The sequence below is a fragment of the Candoia aspera genome, chromosome 3 (assembly GCF_035149785.1).
Source record: "Candoia aspera isolate rCanAsp1 chromosome 3, rCanAsp1.hap2, whole genome shotgun sequence".
Classification (NCBI taxonomy): domain Eukaryota; kingdom Metazoa; phylum Chordata; class Lepidosauria; order Squamata; family Boidae; genus Candoia; species Candoia aspera.
In genome coordinates, this window is record NC_086155.1 from 49,016,710 (window position 1) to 49,038,798 (window position 22,089).

The 22,089-nt window shown below is 40.0% G+C and overlaps 1 protein-coding gene across 2 annotated transcripts in view; it reads right to left on the reverse strand.

Annotated features, from left to right (window-relative positions):
- Positions 1 to 442: 442 nt before the first annotated feature.
- DEF6 (DEF6 guanine nucleotide exchange factor) overlaps positions 443 to 22,089 on the reverse strand; it is a 64,982-nt gene continuing 43,335 nt past the window's right edge. For both annotated transcript variants that reach the window (XM_063297602.1, XM_063297601.1), the window contains 7 exons: positions 17,825 to 17,971; positions 14,656 to 14,764; positions 10,952 to 11,250; positions 7,470 to 7,636; positions 6,673 to 6,871; positions 1,784 to 1,874; positions 443 to 1,296 (listed from right to left, as the gene is read on the reverse strand). In XM_063297602.1, coding sequence (XP_063153672.1) covers positions 1,088 to 1,296; positions 1,784 to 1,874; positions 6,673 to 6,871; positions 7,470 to 7,636; positions 10,952 to 11,250; positions 14,656 to 14,764; positions 17,825 to 17,971 — 1,221 coding nt within the window. In that variant the 3' untranslated portion in view covers positions 443 to 1,087. The remainder of the gene's footprint in view (positions 1,297 to 1,783; positions 1,875 to 6,672; positions 6,872 to 7,469; positions 7,637 to 10,951; positions 11,251 to 14,655; positions 14,765 to 17,824; positions 17,972 to 22,089) is intronic.

Here is a 22,089-nt window from a genome sequence, read left to right on the forward strand (position 1 = left end):
TTCTCCTTCACTATCTCTGCCTTTTTTGGGAGTGTTCTTCTCCTGACTTGAGAATAAAGTCCACTCTGAGGTTGTCCATTTGGAGATTGTAGCTATTTTTTTTAATAAGACATTTTCCTAAGGAAGCTATCCATTCCCTTGTCACCTAATCATAGTAACAATGCCCACAGTCCCTGAAGTAGTACGGGCTGGCTCTTCCATTGCCTGCTCTCTTTCAAAATAATTCTTAGTCGGCTCTTAAAATTCATTTTTCTCAATACTATCTAAGGAAACTTAAAAGAGTTGGAGCCAATTATCAAGGAAAATGGTGGCCTCCCCTTCACAGGCTGGACAGCCACCTGTTGAGGATTTTTTTTACTTTGGAATTTCAACTCAGATTTCAGCTTGAAAGTGTATATTACATAATGCATACACCAGCAGGGTAATGAAACCAAATATAACATTTCTATCTTTGTAATCTTTTCTATTAGATACTGATTTGTCTCAGAAACATTAGGAACGTAACATTTTCAGAAATCGTTACATAAACTCTGGTTATTTCCTTTCATTTGCTGACTAATACAAGGTTAGTTGAATGACACAATTAACTAATAATACAGCCAAAAAGAAAAGGACTCAATTTTTATAACACATTTCAATTGTTCAGACAGTATATTTTACAATTAATTTTTTTTAGAGAGAATGACAGAATTCTTGGCATATTACAGCAGGGGTTACCACGACCAACTGTTAGAAATTTTAATACCATAGTATGATACAGCGTGACCAGAACTCTTCTTCATCTGCTGAGACCAAATAAGAGTGTGCCATGGGGAGAACTGTAACCCCATACTTAAATCATACTTCTGCAGTTTCGATCAGGTAGCAATATTTATATGTATATGTATAAAACTTCAGGGGCAACTCTAGCACACAAATCAAACTGCCAGGATGCTGTGTGGCTTAACAGAAGAGATCATCACAATTCTTCTCTATACAATCTTTACATATGTTCAGTATTTATAGACTACAATGGTCATTAAGCTGCCATGATGCTTATTTTCTGGTCACTAAATTTCAATTAAGTGGGTTTGTTTTTCTTCTGAGGCTAATCAGAGGGTTCTGAGCTTGGATTATCCTTTTCTGGCATCGGCATTTGCTTCTCTGTCTCTCCATTTACATTTTCCTCGCTCTCACTCTTCACAGCATTAGATTTCTTTTTTTCCAGATTTTGCTTCAATTTGACAGATGACTCTCTCTTGGACAGGACTGCAGGATTAAAACCAGGGAATCCTCGGCTCACCACAGTACGCTTTTCTAGAAACCAGAAAAGAAAAGCACATGGCCAAATTTATTTTTATTTTAAAAAGTTAAAGATCAAAGCATTACTAGGCATATGCCCATCACTGTCACCGCACTGAAATAGCTGTAATTGATGCATATGTACAAATGCACAGAATGCATGTGTTTTACAAATTATGAACTGCCTCTTTTGAAGCAGAACCTAGCAATGGTAGGAAATAATAGCAAAGCCCATACACAAACAAATGGAATATTCCAGATTGCTGGACTTCAACCTGGACATCATAATTGTAATAGAGGACAAACAATCTTTAAAACAATTGTGGTCATAAATGCTTGAGGAAGATCAAACAGAAACACAATGTCTATTCAAAAAGTACAAGGTTATTCCTTGGCAGCCAGATAATTATAAATTTGTATGCGCTTAACTAGAAAGTCTGAAACAAGGTAACTGGCTACAGTTGCATATTTGCTTCATAGCTGAATACATCTGCAGTAATACCTCCTGGGGCAATGGGGTGCATCAGTCGATTCATCTGAATATTCCAGTGCTTTACATTGGTGCTGGCTTGCTGGAGCTTCTGCTGGGCTATCTGCAATGGAAGAGGACAAGAATAGATCTGGGTGATACCTGTTTAAAACCCGTGTAATGTTTCCAGGTATTCAAGTGGTAAATACTTGATGAATTATAAATCCTGAATCAAGTGAATGCAGTCATCACACAAAGACTTGTATTATATTGAGCAGCAAAAATGCAAGCAGCAAAAATACAATCAAGAAGAAAACAATACCCTAATCAAGGACTACCAGGGTGACAAACAATCAAGCAGAAAACATTACCCTATCAAGGAACTACCAAGGAGAAAACCACACCCCCACCAACACTGGCAGGGCAAGCTACTGTATACAAACAGGGAGCAAACCTGTCAGTACTAGACCATTCAAGCATTCACACAATGACAGTCAGGAGACCAGGATCCTTTAACTGTTTAATGAAGCGAAATGACTAGGACAGAGGTCAAGCTGCGAATGGAGAATTCCCGCTAAAACATACATTTAAAACTACATTCCCTTGATTGCCTTCCTTTCCCATGAAAGTATGTCACCGCCCTTCCCATCCAGGTGGTCTTGCTGGTGTATCTCTACTGACTGGCCTTGATGTGAACTGTCATAAATCTGTAGCCATAATAATGCAATTCACACTCCAACTCAACACCCCCTCCCATCCGGCGACAGAGAGTCTACCCCATTGATAAGGAAGTGATGGAAGATGCTCCAATAAGAGGTTCTGTGAACCTTTTGATCGGAGGAATCTGGCAAAACCCCACACTCATGAGCACCGATGATGTTACCTAGTCAGGTAATGAAATGTCTGCAAGGAAACAACCAAGCTCAGAGAGCATCAGGTACCCCACAGTTCAACCCTGAGTTACATATATTCTCTTCTACTGAAAAATGCAGGTGGAAAGGCACGTGCATCATCAGCTGTTTAGACTGTTAACAATGTTTGGATTTGGTTCAGCATAATCTGTTAACCTACCTACTGTAATTGGCAAACCATAGTTTATGGATCATTATAATGTGTGAACAAGGTCGTGGTGCTTTATACAAGAAGCCATACTTAAAATAATGGCCTAGAATGTTGTATGAAGCAAGACATAGTTAATCAGCTAAGACCACTTTCTTTAACCAGATCTAGTTAAAAGGAAAAGGACTGATACAACTGAAATTGTAGCAATTTCTTGGGGCAAGTGGTATAAGAGTGCCAGCATTAAATCAAAGAAGACCAACTCCTTGGAAGAACATCGCAGACTCTGTGATACAATTCTCAGGCTGTTTTCAGAAAAGGTATTATAAAGAATTGTACAATGGAATTTCATGGGATGCAAACAGTTGTCAGCTAGTTGTAATCTCCTATGTTCTCCTACTGTTTTCTTCCCTTTTTTTTTTTTTTAAATACAGAATATCTATTAAGAAGGGAAAAAGAAGCAGAACTCTGTTTTGCAGTTTATAGATAGAAAATACACCATTAAGGCACAGGGAGAAGAACTGTCCTGAGGGCAGCTGGATATTTATGTGGTCATGACAACTTCTCTAAAGAGTTCTGTTTTTCTTTCTCGCATTTCTTTTTTATCTTTGAAATATTTTATTAACAAAAATAGTTAAGTAGAGATGTGCAAAACATTCCATACACTAAACAGCTAGTTTTGGATGGTCCATGACTAGATCCGCGTAGTCCAGGCACAACCCTGAAACATGCATATTTTGAGGAGAAGCATTTCAAAGGGAGGGGGAGAGTGGGAAAAATCCAAGGACACTGGTTGCTAGGGGGAAGTAGAAAAAGGAGGGTGCTGGGAAGATTAGGGGAGCGGCAGGGCAAGGTTGGAGCCAAGGACTATTTATTTATTACAAAAACTTTTATGCCTCTTGAATCACCAGACTCTGAAGTAGCTTACAAACAACATACAATAGGTAACAATACAATAATCAAAGGTATTAATATGATCAGTATATCAAAAATAAAAAAACAATCAACAATTATTACAGTCATAAAAACATGATGTTTCTATCATCAAACAGGATTCATTCCAACCCATTCTTGGAACCTCTACCTATTCTTGCCTCAGTTGCCAAATGCATTTTTAAACAATTGTGTTTTTAAAAGCTTTCTGAACGCTAGAAGTGAGAGCTTGTTTCTTATATCTAGTGGGGGACATCCCATAGGTTTGGAGTTTCTGCAGAGAGGGCTCACCTCTGAGACCCCTTTGGTCAAACCTCATGAGGAGTGGGGATTCCTCAGATTCCATGCTGGCTGGGGAATTCTGGGAGTTGAAGTCCATACATCTTCAAGCTGCCAAGGTTGAGAAACACTGCTCTACAGGCACAATTTGGGCAGGTAAATTCTATTTAGAGCAAGCAGTTTTGAAGATAGTCAGGGCCCAAGCCATATAGGATTTTAAAGCTCATCATCAGTGGCTCAAATTGTAATAAAATCAAAATCAGGGAAATTACAAGTAGGGCTGTGTTGTGCTCTGAGCTGGAGATAAGAGAGGGGAGATGGAGACTATTTAAAGATGAATTTCAAAACTTATTAATAAAGGGCAATCAAGCTGGCGAGTTTTTCTATTCACACAGTGACACCAAGTAGATCAGATGAGATGTGGTAACTAGATGCAGATAGCCAGGGAGACAGCTTGAAGCAAATATTCAGAAACCTTTATGAAAACAAAGACGATGGAAGCATTCCTTAAGTCCAGGGAAAAGTGATATTATTCCAGATGTCAAGGAATGGTTGTCGGAAATGTGAGATTTCCAGTTTTGGAAAAGGCAATATTTTCTACCAAACAAAGGATGCAGCAATATGTGTTGTTATGGTAGAGATTCTGTGATAGCTTACAATAATATACTGTACTGTTTATATTATAGTAGTGAATTCATTGGTACACCAGTGACTATTGATAAGTATAAATATGACTATATCTATATCTATATCATCATCACCATCCTCATCATCAAATTTATACACCATCCATCTCACTAAGCAAGTTATACATAATAATTTTTTTTATTTTCCTTCTTAGTTTGTATTTTTTAAAAAGTTTTTTTTTAGTTTAAAGATTATTTCATTACAAAATAAGTAAGTAAATAATAAGTAAGTTCTATAGCAAGAACAACAAAAAAACCCTAAATGTAGAGATCCAGGGAGACAGCCTTGAAGCCAATACTCAAAACCATTATGTAAACAAAGAGGATGGAAGCATTCCTTAAGTCCTGGGAAGGCTGATAGTATTAAGAAAAGACTTAAGAAGACTCCTCCCTGATTCGCTGGGGTATAAGAGGGAGGGGTGCAGAAGCACAACAGACTGCAAGATTCTGTTATTATAGCCCACCTCAATAACATATAGTTCTGATCATCCTGTGGAACATGTTTCCTGATCTGGTCTGTCTTGAAGGGCTGACACTAGATCAGGTTACCCATTCTGGAGCATCCTTAAGGAAAATCTGAACTGCCTCAATTTGCAACTATGTTTATCTATAAGTATGCTTAGCTACAATTATTTTACTCTATGCAGCAGACGCTATTAAAAATGCAAAGAAATCTGAAACTATTCTTGAGTGGAATAATGCAGTCTTTCAAGTGGTGGGCACAACTATCCAGTTTCATGCATTATAAGCCCTAAATATAAAATCAGAATTAAAAATGAATTTTAAATAATTATTTTTAATTTTAAAAATTAAATGGCCACAATCCATCTAAGAAGATGGAAAGCTTTTTAGATTTTGGTTTCCTGAGATCTTAGCAATTTATTATTATTTTTAAAACAGAATTAGAGGTTGTTAGTGCATGCCATCTAGTGGCATCACACTGCCAACTCACACAGTTATGTTAAAGTAAAGTCACCTTCAATTTGAGCTCAATTCCTGATGACATACATGGACACATCCATGCAGTTTTCTTGGCATAATAGGAGGTAGTTTGACAGTAACTTTTTCTGGAAAGTTCTGACTTCCCAGTTTAGCCCAACACCCCCCCCAGCTGTATTTGAACATATTTAGTTAAGTAAACAAGTGAAAAAATCTGTAGACTTAACACAGAGATGAAAGTACCAAGAAAGCAGTGGATTCCCTTAAGTATGGCTGGCCAACAGCCATTTCACTTGGACCTTACAGCAGAAAAACAACGGCATTCAATATGTTTGTAAAAACGGGTTCCAATGGTTTCACTAAATCAATTTAATGAATCTATCAATCTTACTGAAATCAATTCAAACCTCCACAACAATACTATTCAAATTGCAGATCTTTTAACATATGAATCAAATTGGATCATTCAGAATTGACAAACCGCATCAATACAACAACTATTTACAAAGTTTGGTTCTTAAAACCTTTCCATCTGGGCATTCAATTACAGTGGAGGCATGCATCTGAGATCATATTTTCTATAGTGTATTTGCTCTCTGCCAGTAGGACTCTTTAGCTTGGATTGCATAAATTAATCTGACAGTAAATGAATGCCTAAAAATAAAAATAAAACAAAAAATAAAATATTTTAAAAATAAAAATGTATTTATATAGGAAGAGGAAGTAATTTTGCTTCAAGTGGGCCTTTTGGCCCTTTTAACACCATAATAAAACCAGCAATCCTAAATAAGAGCAACATTTGGTCCTAGTGTAAATCTAAAGGTGTTTTGATACCAGTAACCTCATTTTTTTCCAATATGGAGCAAAGTCATGATCTTAAAGAGAATGTCAGTTTTTAAAAGGGAAATACTAGCTGCAGCAATTCAGAATGCGACAGGGAAGGCCTGCCTGGATCAGGATAAAAACCCTTGGCATTAGTAAAAACTCTACAGGAGAGAAAAGAAGAGATACAGCTCCATTACTTACCATGACATCTTGGTCCATCCTCTCCCTATTAAATCTGACTTCTTCCAACTGCAGTTTGGTTTCTTCCAGAAACTTGCTCTTGCTTTTCATCTCTTGCTTGAGAGCCAGCTTTTCATGCTGGGCTTTGATAATATATTCTTCTTGTTCTTCCTTCAATTTCATCAACTGCTTCAGTTTTTCCTCCTCCTCTGCCAGCAATCTAACAAAATTATACAGGATTGAATTCAAATTCCTCCTCGCTCTATGAGTGATTTATTGTCTAAAGCTTGGGTTAGTCCTATCATTCACTAGCAATCCATGACACTGTGTAGGAAATGGAGCAGCGTCTCTGCAGGGGTACGCATGCTTACCCACTGGCATTTGGGAGATGCCGACTGTACTATGAAGTGCTTTAGCACTCCTGAAGACCCACCTCTTCAATCAGGCCTTTCCTGTGGAAGTAGTTCATTCTCCTTTTCCTACTTTTTTGTTAGATATATTTTATACCTAATGTTTTTATTTATTATCATTTTATTTGCTTATATTTTAATGTTTTTTCTTCACTTTAATTGTGCTTAGTGTATACTGCCTTTGAGATATTTCAGAGTAGGAATGTTGTAAAAATAGAACCAATACATAAATATTCAGAATTATGTCATCAAACTCATTTGTCTCTCTTATTGCTCTAACCATCCAATGCCATCCTCACCTTAAGCCTCTACATTGCCATAATTAGCCCAGGTCCTCCCAGAAGTTACAAAATACCGGTGCTGCTAGAACTATTCAGCAAAGCAAATCTAGGCGTTCAGCAATCCTACCTGGCCTGTTCATATCTCAGGGCCTCTTCGTCTTGACGAGCTTTAATCTCCTGCTGCAGGGCGTCTTGGAGTCGTTGCTGCATGTCTTCCAGCTCTGCGATGCGCTTGCGCTGGCGTTCTGCCTCTGCCTCCTTCAGAACCATCTCTGCTTGCATGGAGGCACGAGCCTGCAGGTGGGTAAAGTAAACACAGTGAGCCGCTGGAATGTATCCCTGCTAACAGCAGGGGGCAGTTACTTAAAGGCAGCCTAGTCCTCAGCAGTAGTGGAGTAATGGTAAAGTACCATAAAGCAGTAGCTGGTAAATGGCAAAGTCTCTGGTTTGATCTAGATACCAACAATTTTATTACTTCCCATATATGGCCCACACACACCCATTAACCTGCCACATTTCAGGTTATTAGCTTACAACGGTCTTTGTGGGAGGAGATGACGAGCAGGGCCGCTACTGCGGGGGAGGGCAAGCGGGGCATGTGCCCTGGGCGGTGTGCTGGGGGGGCGCCAACATGAGTGCTGCGAGGGCACCAAGATTAGTGCTGGGGGGGGGCACCAAAATGGGCACGGAATCCATGTTTGCCCCGGGTGACACAGACCCTAGTTGCAGGCCTGATGATGAGTCCGTCACGTCTGGGGAAGGCAGATATGAGTCACTAATCAGGATACAGTCAGGACCAGAAATACTGGAACAAGGATAACTGTTTTGGCATTTGGCCTCTGTACACCACCACATTGAAGTTGAAAGGAAATACACCCAGATGGGAGCGAAGGCAGGACTTTCAGCTGTAATTCAAGGGGGTTGACAAAAGTGGGGCACTAACCATTTAGGAAGTACAGCCAGTGGCATACACACACCCCCATCGTTGGTGGCTCATAAGTAATGGAACAAACCAACATCATTGCAAACATAAAGATCACCTTTAATACCTGGATGAAAATCCTGTGCAGTCAATGACTGCCTGAAGTCTGGAACCCATGGAAATGACCAGATGCTAGGTTTCCTCCCTCAAGATGCTTTGCCAGGCCTTTACTGTAGCTGCCTTCAACTGCTGCTTGTTTGTGGGTCTTTCTGCCTTCAGTCTTGTCTTCAGTAAGTGAAAAGCATGCTCTATTGGGTTGAGCTCAGGTGACTGACTTGGCCATTGAAGAACATCGCACTTCTTTGCCTTGAGAAACTCTTGGGTAGCTTTTGCTGTGTGTTTTGGGTCATTATCCATCTGCAATATGAAGTGGTGTCCTATCAGTTTGGCAGCATTTGGCTGAATCTGAGCTGAAAGTATAGCCCTATACACTTCAGAATTCACCCTGCTGCTTTTATCAGCAGTCAGGTCATCAAGAAACACCAGTGACCCGGTTCCATTGGCAGCCATACATGCCCATACCATAACACTGCCTCCACCGTGCCTGACAGATGATGTGGTATGCTTTGGATCATGAGCTGTTCCTTTCCTTCTCCATACCTTTCTCTTCCCATCATTCTGGTGCAAGTTAATCTTGGTTTCATCAGTCCAAAGAATCTTATTCCAGAACTGGGAAGGCTTTTTTAGGTGTTTGCTGGCAAAGTCTAATCTGGCCTTTCTGTTCTTGAGCATTACCAGTGGTTTGCACCTTGTTGTGAAGCCTCTGTATTTACATTCATAAAGCAGTCTCTTGACTGTAGATGTTGACAATGACATGCCTACCTCCTCAAGAGTGTTCTTGACCTGGCTAGATGTTGTGAAAGGATTCCTCTTCACAATGAGCAGAATTCTGTGGTCTTCCATGGTCTTCCAGAATTCTTTAGTTGTCTTCCATGGTCTTCCAGGCCTTTTGCTGTTGCTGAGCTTGCCAGTTAATTCCTTCTTTTTCAGGATGTTCCAAAACCGTTGTATTGGCCACTCCCAATGTTTTTGCTATCTCTCTGATGGGTTTACTTTGCTTTCTCAGCCAAATGATGGCCTCCTTCACTCGCATGGACACCTCTTTGGACCTCATGTTGAGAGTTCCACTGAACAGCTACCAAATGCAAATGTAACACTCAGAAACACCTCCACGCCTCTTATCTGCTTGATTGGTCATGGGGTACCCAGGAAACAGGCCACATCTGGCCATGCAGCTGCTTGTCAGCCATTTGTTCCATTACTTATGAGCCACCAACGATGAGTGTGTGTGTATGCCACTGGCTGTACTTCCTAAATGGTTAGTGCCCCACTTTTGTCAACCCCCTTGAATTACAGCTGAAAGTCCTGCCTTCACTCCCATCTGGGTGTGTTTCCTTTCAACTTCAATGTGGTGGTGTACAGAGGCCAAATGCCAATACAGTTATCCTTGTTCCAATATTTCTGGTCCTGACTGTATGTACAAAAAATTAAACAGTACATAGCTCCAAATATATCATTTGGGGCAAAACGTATTGGAATGTTATTTACTATAATTTATATGCAACATTTTGATTTTTAAAAAAGTATTATGTGCCATCAAGTCCGTGTTGACTCTTAGCGACTACGCAGTTAGACCTTCTCCAGGAACTGTTTTAGAACAACAATTGTAAGAACAACAACGCCATAGAAAACCAGTTAAGTGTTAAAACCAAACATTAGAAACAGCAACTGATAAGATCTGAGAGCAAGTGACTTCCTAGTCCCACATTTTGACCACTAGGCCATGCAGGCATTTACCTTTATAGCCTGAAAGCCTCCTATCTCCAACTATACAGAAACCTTTGCATTAGCCTTTTTGGCTAATAAAAGTCACTGTTTATCCTAAATTGGATGGATGATTGTTTAGAATCCACCATACATTTTAACATTCTTTTCTGCTACTGTTCATTTCACACAGAGACAGAGTAATACCTGATGTATCACGACTCCTTTTAGAGCTTTCTCTGCATTAGAAATGTCAAAGAGTATGTCACAGACAACAGGAAGTGGAAAGCTCATGGCAGGTCCATATTTATAGTGAACTTATCCATGAAGGCAAGCAGTTTACCAGTTCACCTTGTCATTAGGATGCATGAATAAAAAAGGAAAATTACAACCTGTATAGTATAAACCATAAATATTTAGTCTGCTTCCTTAGGCGTACATAAGAAACTAACTGAGGATATAATCCTCCTTCACCACATTCTGTGTGCTTATACAACGTATTTGTCCTTTACTTCCCCTCTCTCTCTTGTAGCCTCTTGTTCTGTTTATCTGCCTTTAGCCTGTCTGGGGATGTAAGAAATCCATACTTAGAGTTATTAGGCAATGAGATTATAATGTTCAACTTTAACAAGTTAAGTAAGGCAGACTTCCATTCCTTTTTGCATTTCAAATAGATGTATTCTAACTCAACCAGAAAGTTTACGCTAAATGTCCCCAAGAACTTGTTTCACATGAGAAGAGGCTAAGGCACTGAGCAAGCCACTCAAAAATGGCATGACATTCAAAACATTTCTGTCACGTTGATTGATATAATATCTTTAGCAAGCTATGGATCTCTCAGAGTCTGATTTGAGTGTGCACACCTGTTCTGCTTCCTGAAGCTGAATTTCCAACATCTTCTGCATCTCCTCATGTTGCTGCTGGCGCCGCTGCTCTTCTTCATGGAGCAAAAGCTCTGCTTGCTTCTGAGCCTCTTTGAGCAGCTCCAATTCCTGCAGCTTGCGCTCCTTTTCTTCCTGCAGCTGCTTCAGGCGTTGCATTTCCTCCTCCTTGGCAGCTTTCTTTCGTTCTCGCTGCTCCCGCTGCTCCCTTCTCTTCTGCTTTAAGTCCTTGTGGAGAGACTTCTTACCTTCGGCTTGGAGACGAATTGCCATCTGGATGGCTGCCAAGGGAACAGAAGTATGAGTAAGGCTCGAACCTTTTGCTCCCTTGGTCATAGACCTTAAGGAGCATCTTTTCCCTTAGGATATAAAATATATCTACCACAGATTTCTTTTATATTGATATGCTGCAATCTGCCAAAACAGATTCCAGAGCTGCAAACGTGGCAGCTGTGAATAGACAAGTTTGCACAACTCACTCTTTTTGTGGGGAAACAAAAAAATGATCTGTGTTCACAATTAGCTACTCTAAAATAAAGCTACTCACATCTATCAAAATCTATTAGTCAGGTATGTTTGCCAAGCAGAAATGTAAAAGAAGATACTTGTATGTACGAAACGTACGTGGTGCACTGGGAAAAGATGTACAATGTAGTGCAGCTGAAAAATTTTCAGGTTTGGAATGAATAGCCTTACTCTAGCCACATCAATCTACTCAGTCCTTTAGAATCTGCTGAGATCCTTTTCCATGTGACATCTTTTTCGAAGTTGAGATGAGTGGCAATGAGAAGGTTTTTTCAGACTTCCAGGGAAGAAATGATGAACTCCATGAACAGCGAAGCCAATGACTGTGGCAAAATGAAGATCCAGTGAGTAGACCAGCTGTTCATAATTCCTCTCTGGAAAAGGACTTGAGATCAACCCACAAGTGCTCCAGACAGTTGCTCCTCACGAGCAGACTGCAAGACAGCAGTCTCAGGTGGGTTTAGAGCTCTGAGATGAGGGAACAGCCATCTTGCTCAAACCAGTCGGTTCCTTCATGGACACTGGGTTCGCATACTTCCTTTTCTAATCACTTTTAGAAATTGCTTGTTAATTGCTTTTCTGCTATTAGGAACCTTTGGATCAACAAGTCTGAAAACACTGGCTGAGTTTCCTTCAATCCTTAGTGAAATAAATTTTAAATACAAGTTTAAGGACTTAAATTTTTTTGGGGGGGGAATAAACAGCAAAAGGGTGATTAAACCTTTGATTTTAGAAAGTTACAAGTGGTCTAAGGGTCCAGATAAATTTGAAATAAGATCTTGGAGTTAATTATAAGAATGCTTCCCGTGGGAAAATGCTTTTGTTTTGAATTTTTTTAAAAAATGAGACAAGACTTTAAAAATTGGACACTAGAGGGAACTAGAAGGAACTATATATTACAATTAAAGGAGAAGAATACTTAAATTCAACTTACAAATACAGAATGAAGAAAAATATTTTAACATTGGATATATTGAAGGTATTTTTGAACAATGGACCCAAAAGTTAATTTTAAGAGTGTCTGCCTCTATAGATAGACTGTGTTTAAAAGATGTTATGGAAGAGGAACAAGTTTTACCTGACAAGACCGAGACTGATTTGAAAATGGATTTAAAAATGGCAGGCTACAAGAATGACATGGAAAAAGACGTTACACTGGACATACAAAAGAAACTGACTGATGTCTTAATCATTAAAATGGATATACAAATAACAAATCAAGAGAGTGACCTGGATAATTTTCCTATATTGGATTTACAAAAGAGGCTTGTTAAACCTTTGAAGAATTTTGTGAGAAGGAAGAAATAAAAAATGAAAAGAAATCAAGTTCTAGGACATTATTTGAAGGAACTAAAGATCAAGATTGTTAAAATAAAAGGAAGGAATATAAAGTTGGTTATCTCATCAAGGTTAAAATAGGTATGTTGTTATCTCTGGTAACCCTAAATGGATTTTTACTGGCATCAGGAGTGAAATGACGAGGCTATGAGGATTTGTTTATAGGTAAGAGATGGGATACGGGAAGAAGAGATCATTTGTTGTATTTTAAGAGAAGAAATTGTTTATACTTGTTGTGATGAAGGGGGAAGTACTTTCTTTATATATTTTTTTTCTTTTTCTTTACTATATTCTTATTTTTTTCTTTTATATTTTTCTTTCTATTTTTTTCTTTTCTGCACCTTCTATTTTTTATTTTTTTTAGTTGTATTAGTTTTTACTGCAATTATTTTTAAATACAATTACTATAAACATAATATAAAGAAGTTTTTTTCAGTTTGGCAATTCTACTGCAGAACAGCCTTCCCAAGGAAACTTTATTTGACATCACGTCAAGGCAAAACCATTACTTCAAACTTGTTGGGGAAATATTTCTTTTTATTGGCTATTATTTTTTTAAAAAAAATCTAATAATGTATTTTAGTTATTATTATACAGTATACTGCATTTTTGAAATGTTGTACATTGCTCCTGGATATATTTTAATGTAATTTAATGTAAAAATACACCACATGAATAAAATGTACAGTATTTTAGCATGTACATTATTTAGATGTTTGGGAGCACTGCTTTCCTCACTGGCATTATACATTTGAAACAAACCTAAAGCTTCTGAGATAGATGTTAGATGGAGGGCATGAACCATAAAACCTTAGTGGTGTGCAAGCAGAGAATGACATCACATACTGGTTAGATTTAGATTTGTTTTACTGGATCATACATCTTTTTCTGATATATGAGAGACTGCCTCTCTTCAGTTGTTTCTGCCCCTGTTCAGGCACAGTGGGTGCACTCCAGGTCTCCTCAGTTAAACTTTGCCATCTTGCAGGACCAAGGAAGCATACCTTCTGTGTTGCATCCCTCCCCTCTGGAAAAGCATCTCCCTGCAGATACGTATGGCTTCTACTCTCCAAGTGTTCCAGAAGTTCCTTAAGATCTGGCTCTGTTCCCTGGCCTTAGGTTAGGGTATTTGTAGGCCCCCTGTCTAATATTTTCTGAATGTTGATGTTGTTTTGTCCGTGTGGTCATGTGTTTTAAGTTGTGCATTTTAAATATTTTAAACTGCCCAGAGTCTTTTTGGAGGCAATTAAAAAAAAAATCTAATAAATAAAAATAATAATAATTCCTTCACATCTAATCAGTAATAGGATCTTCATAAGGAACATTGTTAAAATCTGCATTCAAATTCCAAACTAGTTCCAACACCGACATTGAATCTTGAAGCACAGATGCTTTTAACCTGTGGTAAAACTGCTAGCAATCTGACTTAGTTCAGTCATACTCTACAAGAAGATGGTCCATGAAGGAAGTCTACCTAAAAAACGACAGGCTTGCTACTAAGCAGCTCAACTTCTTCATCTCAGATCATCTCAGAAGAGAAACTTGATGCAACTATCCTAACTGCCAGGAAACACGCTGAGACAAGGAACTGGTCTCTAATGTTTTATTGCTTGTACATAACAGGAATCCTAACAAACTGAAGAAGCGTGGGAAAAACCCAGTCATATAAACCCCAAAGGTTAAGGCGGTCCCGATCTGTGTCTCTTTGAATGGCTACCTAATTCCTCAGTGCTACGCATGCGCTTAACAGTCTGGATGGGAGCCCCCTGCTTGCCATCCTTACTCATGACAGCAACAGTGCAAAGCATCATGAGAATACTCACCCAGTGTCCACTCCTGTCTTTGCCTGGTATCTGAGGCACTCATTTCATAAGTCCGCGAAGGTGTTTTCACACAGAACATGCATCGTTTCCCATCTTTGTCGGGCAAAATCTTTGTATCAGAAGAGAAATTTAAATCTTAGCTACAATCTCACTTGCAACAGTGGAGACTTCATTATTAATAAGCACAAAATCTGTTGCTTCCAACCTAGATGAAGATGGCCCCCTTTCCCAGGGCATCTCCCAAGTTGGGAACAACCACATTCCTATCAGAATTTTGCAGACTGGGCATGCAGAAAGCTTCTTTCACCTCACTGGGGCAACTGTAAGCACATTTACAGTACATAACTATATTAATCTCCCAATGGTTGAAGTGATACTGTTATTTATGTGGAGTCCTCCCTGAGCTTTGTTGTTTGCTTGCAGACATTTCATTACCCAACTAGGTCACATCAGCAGTGCTTGTGTGGGGCTTGCTCCCTGTTTATATATAATAGCTTGCCCTGCCAGTGTTGGTGGGCATGTGGCTTTCTCCTTGGTAGTTCCTTGATACCAAGGAACATTAACAATTTCCAGAGGGATAGCCAAATTGGTCATTATTATGGACAGTAAGGAAGGTGACTTCGACAGAAATGTGCAAGAACCTAGGCAAAAGGAGCTGAAACTTTTTTTTTAACTCCAGAGCAAAGAGGTAACATTTGGAAGTGGCTCAGGCAGAAGCCTCCCTAATGTACTGGAGTTTATGAAGGGGGAGGAAGTGCAACACAATCAGACTTGCAAGCTTCTTTTTTTATAGCCAATCTCAATAAAAGTAGTTTTAGCTTTCATGTGGAGTTGATTTCCTGGTCTGGTCTACCTGATGGGGCTGACATTTATAGCAAAACAATTAAGATCCTTGTGGCACCTCAAGGTTAATGAACTTATTATGGCATCTGTTACTCAGTCTGATGACCAGAATTCAAATCTACAAATTGTATTACAATCTTCCTCTAATTTTTTTAGTTACGTTTTGAAATTATTAAATTTCTGCCATCTTTGAACAGAACTGTGCATTTTTTTTGGAAGCGCTCTTTTCCTTTCTTTGTTTTTGTAATAAAACACATCTTTTTCTTCCTGTATGGAAACAACTTCTAGGGAAACTGTGTTATCCATGTCTTAGTCACATCTTAAAATTATAAGTGGCATAAAATGCAATAACTAGGCTGGAGACTGCTAATAGGGCAAGATTGAGATTCATATGATACTCAAGGAGAAATATTTATTATTTATGTATCTCACATAATTTATACACTGCTCATAGACCCTGGGCAGCTCACAACAATCCCTGAGCACAATATGGACCATGTAGACATTAACATTTGCCAACCGTTCAGAAATTTAAATGACCATCTATTCAGCATAGGAGTTTTCTAGAATGCATCTCCTTGGGAGTTCTATTTAGACTCTTCTTTCTAAATTTAGGAAATCTGTAAAGAAATATTTCTATAGCCAGGGCTTTAAAGGGCAATTGTTTTATTAAGTGTTATGATTTGTTTGATTAGAATCATCTATGCCTTGAGCATTTTCAGCTTGTGCACTTTTGGGTATGTTAGCATCACTAGGAATATTAATATTCCTTCCAGTCATGGTGCCACCACAGAAATTATCCTGTGCTCTATAATTGTAATAGGCTGTAGGAATAACCTTGAGAAGGAGGAAGAGCTGCAACGAAGACAATGGTCAGATAAAAGAAATTTGAGTCCGAGGCAGAAACGTAGTTTGAAAAAGTGTCCCAGGCTTGGTCCTCTCTAGTTCTCTTGAAGATAAGGGGAGGGAGGGGAGAGGCACATTCAGACTTGCAAGATTCTGTTACCTTATAATAAAAGTAGCATTAGCATTCATAACTTTGGTTTCCTAGCCTGGTCTACCTTGAAGGGCTGACAATAATTCTGGAATCAGGAGAAGTGCTCAACTTGCTGTTGTCCATGTCATCTTGTCCTGCTTCTCTTTATTTTAAGAGGCAGGGGATGGCAGAAACCTGTCCCTTGATTTTGTGAATTCTAGAGCATACTTCCTGCTCCAGGTGCATCAAAACTTCTGCAGTCACCTGCCCTCCTGAGACATAGTGGAATTAATCTGAGAGGTGTTTTCCTTGGTTCTTGCCTCCTCTGCCTTATCTATTGGAGGTGTATCTGTGTCAGTAAGCCAGGAACTTTAGTAGTTTTTTTCCTATTTCCCATCTGAAAGAAAGTTGGGGTGTGGTCTGTGGAATGAAAGGATAAAGATGATCTTCTGTCTGAAATGTCCATGTTCAGTGTGGACCAAGTGACGGCTATGGAGGCCTGTCTCTCTTCTGGGTCCTGGGCCACCACAGCAGGCTTTGCTGGATCTGCTTATATCATTCCTGTTCTGTCAGATCTCACCCCATGTTTCCTGTTGGCTTCATCTTCAGTAACCAAGAATGCACTGATTTCCTGTCCCTTCTTTGGAGGAAACATGCGTATTGCCTCTTTTCTGTTGCTTTTTTGCTAATGGTGAAGTAAGCTCGTTACAGGTTGAATCAATATTCTCAGTATGATAATAAACAGTTTTTTAAACTGGTATACATTTACATACTCTGTAAATGTTGATGTAACAGAAAAGCTAGATCACCTTAAAGAAGTTCTGAAGAGCTAAACCAAAGTGAAGAAAAAGAAATACCACCAACTTACATGAGATTTTGGGCTTCGGTCACTATTGCTACCTCTGCTGATGGGAAAAGGGAGTCACTACTTATTTTTGCCTTTCAGTAAAGGCAGTTGCTGTTTGGAGTGGGGTGGAAGAAAGCTGTTGTGGGGAGAATGTTTGTGTTGCTTAGGGAACAAAATGTTTTCTCTTTTTTATTAAAAAGCTCTTGAAAATACAAGTCTTATACTTGTTAGAAATGTAGGACTAGTGGAAATCCACATTCTGGCTTTTACATACAGTATTGTCTTCAAAAGTCTGAGAATACCTGGAGAGGATAGCATTCTCAAACCTGCCTTAGGATTGGAAAAGAAAGCACCACCCCTCAGAAAAGAATTATTTACTGGATCAGGCTTACATACTGTATATTATAACCTCTTAATAAAGCAACATACTATACTTGTGACCATTTTATAAAAGGCTACGCAATGCCAATGTGCTCTTTTTGAAATAAAGTATGTCCAATTACCTCCACGCACGAATTTCTGTCCAAATAAATGCTCCCTTTCTTTTCTTTACGTTCTTCACTCTCATAATAAGAGAGATCACTGGGCTTCAGGGTAAACCATCGCTCAGACCAGTTCCTTCTTAGGTGGCCTTTCTTCCACAGATAGCCCTGTAGTGGTAATGAGGAGGAAAAGCAGGCACCCTGTAAACAATGATTTGTACAAAAGCTCTTTGCAAGAGACCACTTAACAAAAAGTTATGTCACAAAAGAGGCCAAGCCACATTCAGGGCATATCCACAGTACTGGCTGGCTAGGAACTATGCAGTTTGACACATTACCAAGCAACTGTATGGATACAGTTGCAATGCGCTCTACATGGGGCTACCCTTGAAGAGTATCCGGAAGCTTCAGCTGGTCCAGAATGCAGCTGCGCGAGCAGTTATTGGTGCCCGAAGATCGACACATGTGACACCACTGCTGCACGAGCTGCATTGGGTGCCAGTTTGCTTCCAGGTCCAATTCAAGGTGTTGGTTATGACGTTTAAAGCGTCATACATGGCATGGGACCAGGTTACCTGAGGGACCGCCTCATGCTCTTAACATTGACCCGCCCCACCCGGTCATGCAGAGAGGGCATGCTACGAACCCTGCTGGTAAGAGAATTCCACCTGGCAGGGCCCAGGAGGCAGGCCTTCTCTGCAGTGGCGCCCGCTCTCTTCCCCTGGAGTTGAGACTGGCCCCTTCTCTCCCAGATTTCTGGAAGAACTTGAAAACCTGGTTCTCCCGCCTCACTTGGGGTGGGAGGGGCACCAGTTCTGCTCGGGGGTGGCTAGTACCATAGATCTCTCCCCAACAAATAAGATCTTCACCTCTTGGATTGTATATCTATTTTATCTTTATTTATTGGTCTGTCATATTGTAATTTATATGCTTTTAATTTTGATTTTATTGTAAACCGCCCAGAGTCCCCCTTTTGGGAGAGATGGGACAGTAATAGAAATTTGAAAAATACATACATACATACATACATACAATGCATCACATGGCAATGCACGGCTTCCTAAGTAGGGCTTGCCCTATTCCATTGAGAAGCAAAGTCCTTCAGTGGCAAATTGGATTGCAAAGAATTGAGCTGGTCCCACACTGGAATATTCCTCTCTGTTAAAAATTATACTTAAATAAAAAAATCAGCACAGTTGGCTGAAAGGCAGAACCACCCCCCACGATTAGTTTCCTAGATGTTTTTCTCAGTTTTACATAGGGGACCATTCGGATGTGGGATCTACCACCTGTAGTCCGAACTGTTTCAGTCCATTCCTCCACTTTATTTTTCTGTACATGTAAGATCAGCCTATTTCACTACTTAAGATATTTCAGCACATGTTGGAATAGAACAGCAAACGTATTATAGGGTGAATCAATATTCTCAACATGACAATATACTGTTGTGTTAACTGCTTTACATGTATATTCTATAAATACTGATGTGACAATCTAGATCCCCACTATCTAGGTAATCAATACCTTAAAGTAGTTCTGAAGTGCTAAATCAAAGTGGAGAAAAAGGAAGTACCACCAACTTGCATAAGATTTTGGGCTGCAGTCTTTGTTGCTTCTGTATGTGCCACATACTGTACTGATTCTCCTCTACCTTGGTTTGCCCTGATTTGTGGCTATCAGGAATGCTGACTCGTTTTCCTTCCTCTTTGTACAGAGTGTTCTATTTCCTTATTGATGTATTCTACATAACATCGCATTGTAAGCTTGTGGTGATTCCAGAAAGGAAAAGTGAGGGTATCGATTTAGCACACCTAATGACCCTGTTTATACAACATAAATGATCCAATTAGACACCAACCAGTCAACTTTTCTTATTGGTGAATCTGGCAGTGTCTAACCATGTTAACCATTTTGGGATTTCCAAATTTATAATACTGTATATATCAAAGGTAATTTGAATCCAAGAAGCCCTTGCACCAGAACAATAGAGGGAGGCATCATAATATCAACAGTTTCTTCACCACTACATAGGCACACAGCAGAGGATGTGAAAAGGAAAAAGAGAGAAAAAAGAAAGGGGCATTACTGGAAGTATGAGGAATAAAGCTGATGAGGCTAGAGAGAACCACGTCATCACTAATCAGACGCCTGATAAGGCCATCAAGGGAATGGCCAAGTAACCATTGGAAAGACAAGAGGAGAAGCTTAGAATTGGAGTCCTGGGGCACTGTCCTATGTGAGGGCTTTGGTTTCTGTGTACTGCAGAGGACAATTTTTCTGTGTATATGACTTCATTCTTGTTTGCAATACAGAGACTGATCATGTTGAGTCATGTTGGTGAGCCTTCCGCCATATAAGTCAAGTCCAGAATAAGGGATTGTCCAGACAGCTGATATTCACATTTATGCCAGGAGTGAAGTCTGACTAGAAACACCGATCCACATCAAAATGTATTAACCACTGGCTGCCTGTCTCCTTTTTTGGCCACCTTTCCAGCAGTCACCAATCTACCCCTCTCTACACATCTTCTGCTTTGCCCATCCCTGCTAACATCACCCCTTCTTTTCCCAAGATGGGATAGAGGGAAGTAGACAAACTGCCAGAGATAGCACTGAGAAACTTCCCACCTCTTCTCCCACCATCCAGACTGTCAGGTCAGTTCTCCCCCATCCCAAAATGACCCATGAGAATAAAAATCACTCCTTTTAACCAAGCATTTAACAAAGAAGAGCAACAGTATAGCAGACAACTATCTCCAATAACAAGTTCCGCAGGAGCGAGAGAACGGAGGGTGAGATGAATACATGCAAGTAACTCAGAGCACAACTAGAATACCCAGCCAGAAAGTAGCAAGCCTTAGAACCTAGGGGGCACAGCAGGTAGCCAACATATTGCCTATAAGGCAGAATCCTTCAAAATCCTGACCTATGGGCTTAGTAGCAAATAAAGGACAAATGAGGAGTATCTATACAAAGGGGAGGGGGAATGGGTGAGTGGCCATAACAACCTATGACCTGGATGAAATGCTGGGTCTCTTAGAAATGTGCCACCATTTGAATGAAAGAGAGGGTCTTTTCAGCTTCCCCCACCTCCCAAAGGAGGTATCTTCTATGGGATAAGTCAAAAATCTTGTTAGAGACAGAATATGCAGTTCCCATTTGCCCCCCTCCCCCAGGGAGGTCAATTCAAGGGGCCAGGGTTCAGCTTGGCATCTCGTTACTCTCCTGATGGTGGCAGCAAGGTGGTAGATAAGTGATCTCAATCATCCCCAAATTAGAATCCTCAGATTAAAACTCAAAACCCACGCTCTTTCATTTCAAGATGTCTCATCCCACTGGGGGTGGTCTTAGGGTTCAGTTACATGCACAAGGTAAGCATTTTTGAAGACAGGAGCAGGAACAAATGCAAAGCAGAACCCAGCTGTGAACAAACTTTATTTCCTGATTTGAGCCAAACAGGAACAGATAAGGGTGGTGTACCATGCCATTTAACTGCTGGCAAAATGGGGCAAGTGTATATGGCTAACTGAACTGGCAGAATGCTTTCTGGTGCAATAATGGTCACAAAGAGATGGTGAGGAGCTCTCTTGGGGCCAGCTCCACCACCAGCTCTTGCCTTCTCTTCCTTGTTTTTTCTGCAGATGAGATGTAGGAGACTGCAGATATCAAAGCAGATTCACCGCTCTCTAAACCAATTGGGTGTTTCACTTTTCTCTTACTTGCCAATATTCATCTTCTCTCATTACTAGTATCATAAATTAGATAATATTTTCCATCCAATTAATCCCATTGATATTGTTATTCAATGGATAACTAGAATGCCAAACAGATGCTCTCTGTGACAAGACAATGAGAATTTTTGTTAAAGAGAAAGGGGCTATCACCAGATCCTTTTTCATAATAGACTACTGCAATGCACTCTACATGGGGTTATCCTTGAAGAGTATCCGGAAGCTACAGCTGGTCCAAAATGCAGCCGCGCAGGCAATTTTTGGTGCCCCTAGATCGGCACATATTACACCATTGTTTTGCGAGCTGCATTGGGTACCAGTCTGCTTCTGGGTGCAATTCAAGGTGTTGATTATTACCTTTAAAGCCCTTCATGGCATGGGGCCAGGGTACCTGAGGGACCATCTCATCCTCATTGCATCAACCCATCCCACCCGATCATGCAGAGAGGGCATGTTACGGACCCTGTCTGTAAGAGAATTCCATCTGGCGGGGTCCAGGAAGTGGGCCTTCTCTGCAGTAGCTCCCGCCCTCTGGAACATCCTTGTCCCAGAGATA